The sequence below is a fragment of the Chenopodium album genome, chromosome 23, assembly GCF_948465745.1.
Source record: "Chenopodium album chromosome 23, dcCheAlbu1.1, whole genome shotgun sequence".
Classification (NCBI taxonomy): Eukaryota; Viridiplantae; Streptophyta; class Magnoliopsida; order Caryophyllales; family Amaranthaceae; genus Chenopodium; species Chenopodium album.
In genome coordinates this window covers 8,006,819-8,015,845 of record NC_137856.1, presented here as the reverse complement: position 1 = coordinate 8,015,845, position 9,027 = coordinate 8,006,819, and the positions used below count along the sequence as shown (strand labels likewise).

The window sequence follows — 9,027 nt, the reverse complement described above, 5'->3', positions numbered from 1 at the left end:
CTTTTCCATGTCTTCTTTCAACTAAGTATATTCTTGTGAAAATTGTCTATCATGATACTTGAACTCACGACCACACAATATATGCATTATATGTCTTACCATCCCATCCATAGATTAATCATGATTCTATACTGGACTCATATATGTATATGGAGATCTAAACATTTAACTACTGCAATTCTTACAAAAATCGATCCTACTATTTGCTACTTATGCTCATCGAGGTAACATAAACAAGCAAGAAAAATTAACTATTGTTATAATTTAATTTTAGTTATCTAATTATTTCGATAATAATTATTTCTTTATTTTCATTATAATATAAATATGACATGTTTATATAATTAGTCATAAAAAATTTGTTCAAAGGTTTAATGAAAAATTATTATAAATTATAAACAAATAATGATTAGATAAATGATAAAGAATGAACCAGTCTATTTAATTACAAGTGTTCAAAGAAACAACCCGATCACCCGGAATATCTTCGGGCCACACACTAGTTAGGAAGTAAATGGGGTAATAAAAAAGGTTTAAAAAGATAAGTCATTAAATAATTGCATGGCATGAAGAATAACGATTTAGCCTTTCATCTTATTTAAAAAAAAAAATCAAACAAGATGTGGGCCCCACGAAAGGAAGGCCCTAACTGTGCCTTAGTGAGCTCCCCTTATAACCGGTCTTGTCATCAATGTTATCTTTTTCTGAAGCTCAATTTCTACTCGCATGGCCAAGTGGTTACTTTTCTCTCCTGCTTCTAATTGGAATACATGTTTTGTGTATATGACAAATATGACAATGTCCTATACATAAATAATTCATATTAAGCATTTGAATTCATCCATGCCCCAACATTTCAAGCACTAGGTTGAAATCGTTCATGTGAACAACAATGGTCTTCAATTTTTCTTCCCACTCTCTAGTACATCATGGGCGTGTTCGGCAAAATACAGCTGTGTAGGTAGCTTTTAGCTGTCAACAAACTGTAGCTGTGAAGAAAGATAATTTAGGTATGAGTGTTCGGTAAAATAGCGGTTGACTAGCTGTTACGTATAAAAATCAATATTTTATATTTAAAACTTTAGAAAAAAATTTCATGCCTCAAAAGCTATCTCTACTTTCAAAGCTAATATTTTTAACTTTTTATAAAAACTACCTCTACCATTAAAAACTACCATAAACACTACTTTGCCAAACACTCACATTTTTTTTGTTATGTAGTAGTTTGACCAAGTCAAACCACTAAAAAGCTATTCAAATGCTAGCGCCGAACATGCCCATAAAGTGCATCTATTTCGCCGCCACACCTTGTACTGACTTGACTTTGAAAAACATAAATCATGATAATTTGATTCGAGTGGCCAAACAACACAATTTAATCAAATTCTCCCATTTATAAAGTTGCATTACAAAGAATTTGCCAAAAAAACACCTTTAAAAAAACATTTAAATCTTATTTATAAATTTATCATTCTATTTCAATCTAATTATGTTTTCTTTAATTTTTTAATTTTATTTTCAATTTTTTTTTTTTTTAATTTTTTTTTTTTGTTTTGGAAAAGAAGAAGAGCTGAAAAAACGACACCCCATCAAAAGTTCACCCTGGGCTGAGAAAGAGAGAGAGAGAGAGAGAGGGCGATGAGAGACTCCGCCGTTCACCTTATAATTAGGACACCCACCCGCACTGTTTTCCCATTTTTTCCTTCCTCATCACTTTAGAGAGAGAAACACAAACACAAACACTTTTCATTTTCAGATTTTTAGAGAGAGAATTCCTCACATACACAATCATTCTCACAGATCTATCTATATCTTCGTTTTCAGATATTTTCGCCTTTTTTCTCATCAAATTAGGGTTTCTTCGTTTTCCCCCTTTTTAAGGTTCGTCTTTTCCTCCTCCTCCTCCTCCTCCTCTTCTTCTTCTTCTTCCTTTTAGCTTAGATTTGACTCTACTGTTGTCGGATTCAACTGCATTTTCTGCTTCGTTATTGCTTTTATTCCGTTTTTGTTGATTTTCGTCGTGTTTTGTTACCTAGATGAGGTTCTACTGCATGTGTTTTTAATTTGTTTGTGTTTTTATTGATTTTTGATTGATTGAGGTTTTTTTGTTCTTCGTCATTGATTTTTGTTGTTAATTTAGGTTTTTTTGGGTGTTAATTGCGTAGTTTTTATTAATTAGGGTTTCAGAGCGGCGAATTTGATTTTGTTTTGTTTTTCTAATTGTAATGGTTGTAATTGATTGATTTGGGGATTGCTAATAGGTTTATCTTGGAATTGAAAGTCAATTTGTATCATGAGAACTTCATGGGCGGATTCCGTGGCCGCAGCCGAGAATGAAAATGGAGGTACCGATGGTACTGCTAGGCCGACGAAGGCTACCTATGTACCGCCTCATCTTCGTAACAGGCCACCATCGGCGGACTCGTCTGCTGCCCCACCACAAGCTGCACCACCTCAGGTTAATGATAGGCCTGTCTTAGCTGGGCCGCCTGCTGGACGTTGGGCTGGTGGTAGACCCGACTTTGTTCGTGGCGGTGGCGGTGGAGGAGGAGGTGGTTATGGTGGTGGTCGAGGAGGTGGAGCTGGATGGAATAACAGGGGTGGAGGTTGGGACCGTAGGGAGCGGGAAGTTAATCCTTTTGCTAATGATGTTGACGATGAACCGGAGCAGGTGTTTGGTGAGCCGGAGAATACCGGCATCAACTTTGATGCTTATGAGGATATCCCTGTGGAAACTAGTGGGGATAATGTGCCACCCCCTGTAAATACATTTGCAGACATAGACCTTGGAAATGAGCTTAATGCAAACATTAGAAGATGCAAATATGTGAAGCCTACTCCGGTTCAGCGCCATGCTATCCCAATTTCCCTTGCTGGACGGGATTTGATGGCATGCGCTCAGACTGGTTCTGGAAAAACTGCAGCTTTCTGCTTTCCTATCATTAGTGGTATAATGAAGAGTCAGCAGACAGCTCCGAAACCTCGTGGATTTCGAACTGTCTTTCCACTTGCTCTTATTCTATCTCCAACTAGGGAGTTGTCAGTGCAGGTAAGTTTTTGGTTTTGGTTGATTGTCTTTAAATTGATTCCTAAGGCTTTAATATTAGGTGCTATTGGCTTATTTTTCAATGCATAGTTATTCTCTAATTTTTATTTGGTTAATGGATTATTGTAGATAAATGAGGAAGCTAAGAAATTTGCATACCAAACTGGTGTCAGGGTGGTGGTAGCATATGGAGGAGCACCAATCAGCCAACAGGTTTTTGTTTCTTTATATACTTTGTATTCTTCTTATATTGATTTCCACATCTTTCTCACCCTTAATGACCATGGCATTTTTCTGAAGATATGGACTTTGTAGCATCTTTACTCATGTTGATTCCTTGTTATTAGCATCAATTTTTAGTTTATTGTAATAATAGTGCTCGTTTCTTTTCTTTTTCCATGGGAATCAAGGGTAGTAGAGGGTTTTTGTTTTTTCTAAAAAAAATATTTAGAGGTATTATATATTGGATAAATAAAAAAAAAAATGTATAAATACATTTAATGAAGCTTTGGATATAGGAGAAAAGTGAATTATGGCACAATTATGTATGAGAAAGATAAAGAAGTTGGTGTATTATGGTAAATTGTGTACGACAAAAATAAAAAGTTTGGGAACATGCACGGCATTTGGAACACTTAATTAAAATGGAATATACACTATATTTTGGGACGGAGAGAGTATGATTTTGAGATGCCTTGGATGGTATATACTGGCATCTTCACTCATGTACGATTTTGCTTTGAATTCATTAAAAGTTGGATGTAGGGCTAATCTGCTAACAATGAGTTGCAATGCTTATATTCCCATGGGACAAATGTGAAATAGGCAAATAGCTTGTAGTTGTGTAATTGAATCTGTAGTTCTGTGATCACTTTTACTTATTTTTTTGAGTTGGATTGAAGAGGGGGGGGGGGTGGTGGTCAATTTGTTGGCGAAGGTCTCAGGAAGTCTTGCTGACATCCCCCCCACCCCCACGGCTCAAAAGTCCTTGAAACATGTGTAACAGATGGTAAGATAAATTGTTTTACAGATGTTTCATAAGTTTGACATCGTACAGTTTTTGGTTCTAAAATTTATGATGAAGTTTCTCATGTTTCCTATTGATAATTGTGTTCTTAATTGACACAACTTGCAGCTCTTGCACATGCTACATAGCTAGAAAATCTCTGTGTGCAATATTTAGAAAAATGACTATTAATTTTGTTGGATTATAGGATTTGATGTTCTCTTGACTGTGTAGAATCTTTTTTTTCCATTGTCCTTTTGTTTTATAAATTCCTGACCATCTGTTTTAGATGTGCTGATTATACTCGAGTAGTAGTTGGATTTAGGTTACCAATTGGTGTGGTCTTAATACTAAAATTGTGGAAATCTGGCCTTTTGGATTGGATTCGGGTTGTTTTTGTTTGTGTTGGCCTTATTCGGTTCTAAGCTGATAGGTTTATCATGATGAAAGAATCTCTATTTGTCTATTTGACCTATTAATTGTGGGGTTGGTTCTTGTTATTATTGTCACATTCTGTGCCCAGCTATATAGTCAGTACATATTAGTATTCTATTGCTAACTGTGGTATTGCATTGTTCGAGTAATACCATTCAACCAACCTGACCTTGAGAAACTTTGGTAATTAGTGGGTTGTGCTTCATGAATTATTGTCCCATTGCGTGTGTAGCAGCACAGTGAATAGTCTGCTGCAAATGATGTACTGTGTTGTTTGAATTCTACTATTGAAACCAACCTAGCCTTGAATAACTTGGGTGATCGTGAGATCGTGCTTTGTGGGTTCTTGTTGTAAGTTAGAGAATCAATAATTCTACTGGAGGGATGTCAATCAAGCTTTAAGCTCATGATCAGCTGACTTTTCCCATGAAAGTAGTGCCGTGGACTGGAGGCGATGTAGTTTTCATTGGCTTATTATAGAATTTAACATGTGTAGCAGAACTGGGAAAAGGATAGCTGATGCAGTCATGCTTCCTTGGTATCATTTTAGCTCAGTCTAATTCGTGGTATGCTACTATACTTTTGTACGTGGAACCAATACAGCATCAGAATTAGCTTCCTCTTGTCAAATTAGTCTTAAAATCTTCAATTTGTATGCTTTGAAGTCTTTAAATCTTAAAATTATATTCATCTGACATCCTGGAGGCTTGAATAGTAAGCAATGTTATCCATTCAAGCAATTTTATCCTCCTCGTGACTTTGTTAGTTGACTAGCCTTGGTTTTCTTTTAAATTGTTTATAGTGTTTATTTTTTGTGTTAAATGCTTTTATAATTTTTATACAGGACCTCTTTATTTAATGGGTGCTGTGGTTCTTTACAGTTGCGAGAGCTTGAAAGAGGAGTTGATATTCTTGTTGCTACCCCGGGTAGACTGGTAGATTTACTAGAGAGGGCTAGAGTGTCACTTGAAATGATTAAATACCTGGCGCTTGATGAGGCTGATAGAATGCTCGATATGGGTTTTGAGCCCCAAATTAGAAAGATAGTTGAACAGACAGATATGCCACCCCGAGGTGTTAGACAGACTATGCTGTTCAGTGCAACTTTCCCAAAGGAAATACAGGTGAAGTTTTCTTTTACCAGTCTTGGAACTCTCCTTCTCTCAAACCTTCATATAAGAAAGTTATTATGATGTTTGTTTAGCTGCTGTTGCGTTCAGTGAGCACCTTTGTTTGTCATGTAATATGGGAGCATTTCTGTCCCCTTCAAAAACTGTATAGAATCACATAGGTACATATATGCGCCTTTCTTAATTTTGAATATTATTCAAGATCCTCCATGCCTTATAAAGTTTCATTCTAAGGATCTTGTTGGATAATAATGCTAAACATCTTATTTAGTTTGTGATAAGAGTGCCATGTGAGATGTGATTCCTTGTTTCTCTTACTTTTAAAAGCTTACCAATTCTTTTGTTTTTCCCATTTGGAATTATAGCACTTTTCATACGATGAGAGAATCTTCTATATTACTCTCAATATATAAAATATAAAATAGTCTTGTTGGGTCTTATCTGATTTGCCTCAATGAGTAGTTAATTAATATTTAACTGTTATATGTATACTAATATGGAATTAAAGATATTTATGATCAAAGTAATGCGTGGAAAACGTGCACAATCAAAATGGGAAGATTATTTTGGTTCTGAGGGAGTTTTATTCTTCTTTTATGGTTCCTTTACTAAAGAAGTTGCATCATGTTTAATACAATTAAATAATGGTTTCAATTACTTCATGGGAAGGAGAGGGTTGTACAAGTAATGACTGATATTTTTGTTTCAACCCAAAGATGAATCATTATCTTGTCAATGTTGTGTTATGTCTTTTTTCCTTTGATCTTATATTGTCGTCCTATGTCAGAAGTGATAGGAACCTACCTTGTCACTGCAATATTTCCATTTCATTTTAATCTGCAGGCATTTGTTTTGTTTGCTCACACATATCTAATATTTCTTGCTAAATATCTTCAATATGCAGAGGCTGGCATCTGACTTTCTGTCCAATTACATTTTCCTGGCTGTTGGAAGGGTGGGGTCAAGTACTGATTTGATTGTTCAGAGGGTTGAGTTTGTGCATGAGTCTGATAAGAGGAGTCATTTGATGGATCTTATTCACGCACAAAGAGCAAATGGAGTACAGGGGAAGGTTTGTTTTTGGATTTTTAATATCTTTGTGCTCATATTTGGTGACACTTTTAGTGATAGGTGCCTATGTTTACTAGTAACTACATTATGTGTTCGATTTTTCTATTGGTTTTTTGAATAATACTTTTTTTTTTTTCTTGTTGATAATGCAGCAAGCATTGACCCTTGTTTTTGTGGAGACTAAGAAAGGTGCTGATGCATTGGAGCATTGGTTGGGTATTAATGGCTTCCCAGCAACTAGTATCCATGGTGATCGAACACAGCAGGTGAGTATACTAAAGTTTGACGTCAGCTACGGATATTATTTCCAGTAGTTTTGTTTATTGTAATATACTTCATGTATACTGCTGTTCTGAAGTATGTTAAAGATATTGATATATCTGCCTTCTGTGGGTGTTTTTTAGCTTTGAGTTGATGTTTTATGCTGCATTTTGCTTATTTGACTATGGGTTTTCCTTCATAAGGGACATTAATCAGAGATGTTTTAAGATCTGAGCGTTTTCTTACTAGCAAGATTAGATATATACTTGTGGACGTCACACATATTATATATAAGAACTTAATAGCAACTTTCTAAAGTGCGTAGTATCATAGTATAAATAATATATGACACAAATATTGACTAATTTTTACGAGGACATTTATGTTTTATTCATGTGACATTAAAATGGTTTGAGAAGTACATGGTGGGAATTCATATTTTGTGACCAAGCCAACTTTCCCCTATTTGAATCTCCCTTGTGGGAAAAGATTTTTACTTGATTTTTGATAGAAAATGCTTTGTAAATTGATAAGAACTGAACTTTGTGGACCAGATAATGCTTCTATTTTACCTAATTACTGCCAGATGGTCCTATGATAACTGTCTCTTGAGTCTTTAATTTAGTGCTTTTGTTTCAACATTTTTCAGTGCCATGAATTGTCATGTCCAATTTGATAACAAGGATTTTATCCTAAATCTGTTTCTTTTCAGGAAAGAGAACTTGCATTAAGGTCATTTAAAAGTGGAAATACTCCCATTCTGGTCGCAACTGATGTGGCAGCTCGAGGTCTTGATATTCCTCATGTTGCACATGTCATCAACTTTGATCTCCCAAATGACATCGATGATTACGTCCATCGGATTGGACGAACAGGGCGAGCTGGGAAAAGTGGATTGGCTACAGCTTTTTTCAATGAAAATAACCAGTCGCTAGCTAGACCGCTTGCTGAGCTGATGCAAGAAGCAAACCAGGAAGTTCCTGATTGGTTGGTTCGTTATGCATCACGTGCATCCTATGGTGGAGGCAGAAACAGGCGAGCTGGGGGTGGTCGCTTTGGAGGTCGTGACTTTAGGAGGGATGGTGGCGGCTTCAACAGAGGTGGCGGAGGCTCTGATTACTATGGTGGGAGCAACAGTGGCGGGAGTCACTATGGCGGTGGTGGAGGTGGTGGTGGAGGCGGCTACAATCCTGGTGCATCTAGTGCCTGGGATTAACCTTGCTAGCTGTATCAATGTTGAATTCTCTCACCTCCTGGTATATACGCATGATTTTGTGGTAATTTGTTCTTGTGTTCGCTCAAAGTGCTGGAATTGAAATTTTTATAGGCTTGGGGCGTCAAGCAACGCGGGTTTGTAGAACCCCATATTTAGTCTGTCAGAGTTAGATGTGTGATATTCACTAGGGATTGTTATACACTAACATCTTAGGCTATTGCTGGTTTATGCCATCAAGCTTAGGGCTTTCCTTCCATTTCTTGTAATGTTCTTGCTAGGGCTGTCTCTTGGGGTTGGATATATTGGGGAGGTGAAAATATGAGGAAAGTACTGCTTTTTTGCCGTTGGTTCTCAATTGGGCACTATTTACTTCAGCTTCGTGACCCTCTTTTCTTTTCTTGTTAGTTTCAGTATGAAAAATTACTACTACACTATTGTATAAATTCTAGCAGGAAATAAATTCTCAACGTTTTTCTGCAGAAGTAGCTTTGGCTGACGTTTTTCTGCAAAATGACCACTCCCCATGAACATTATAATGTGAGGGATAAGTGGCAAAGGAGTGCATTGAAGATTCGGGGTAATATATGTATATATATATTGATGGATTTCAGTGTTTTAGGGGTTAGTGTTTGTGACGAAGGTAGTAATTTATGTAAATGAAAATTTTCGTAAACTTTCTTCGTACTGGGCATTAGTCTAGTAGTTGGGATGAATGTTAGGAAAGGGTTGCCATCTTTTACTCGATTTTGTATCATTACAATTTAGAGTTGACAAAGTTGAAAACTCTTAGGCATATCTCTATCAGATACCTCTAATAGATTGGTTTTTTTCAAGTGTGTGCCTTCAGTTGATGCTTTTGCCA

General features: G+C 36.3%; 1 protein-coding gene across 1 annotated transcript; it reads left to right on the top strand.

The window, feature by feature from the left end:
* Positions 1-1,615: 1,615 nt before the first annotated feature.
* Positions 1,616-8,539, top strand: LOC145609442 (DEAD-box ATP-dependent RNA helicase 37-like). Its single transcript, XM_081664928.1, has 7 exons — positions 1,616-1,881; positions 2,262-3,049; positions 3,176-3,259; positions 5,369-5,611; positions 6,522-6,689; positions 6,841-6,954; positions 7,662-8,539. Exons 2-7 carry the CDS (start codon positions 2,294-2,296, stop codon positions 8,163-8,165), a joined length of 1,869 nt encoding a protein of 622 aa, XP_081521054.1. The 5' UTR covers positions 1,616-1,881; positions 2,262-2,293; the 3' UTR covers positions 8,166-8,539.
* Positions 8,540-9,027: the final 488 nt, after the last annotated feature.

Excerpts from the sequence above, each read along its gene's own strand:
- LOC145609442 (XM_081664928.1), top strand. The coding sequence starts at position 2,294 with ATGAGAACTTCATGGGCGGATTCCGTGGCCGCAGCCGAGAATGAAAAT. Across the intron at positions 3,050-3,175 it reads CTAGGGAGTTGTCAGTGCAG|ATAAATGAGGAAGCTAAGAA; the intron begins GTAAGTTTTTGG and ends GGATTATTGTAG. Across the intron at positions 6,955-7,661 it reads ATGGTGATCGAACACAGCAG|GAAAGAGAACTTGCATTAAG; the intron begins GTGAGTATACTA and ends GTTTCTTTTCAG.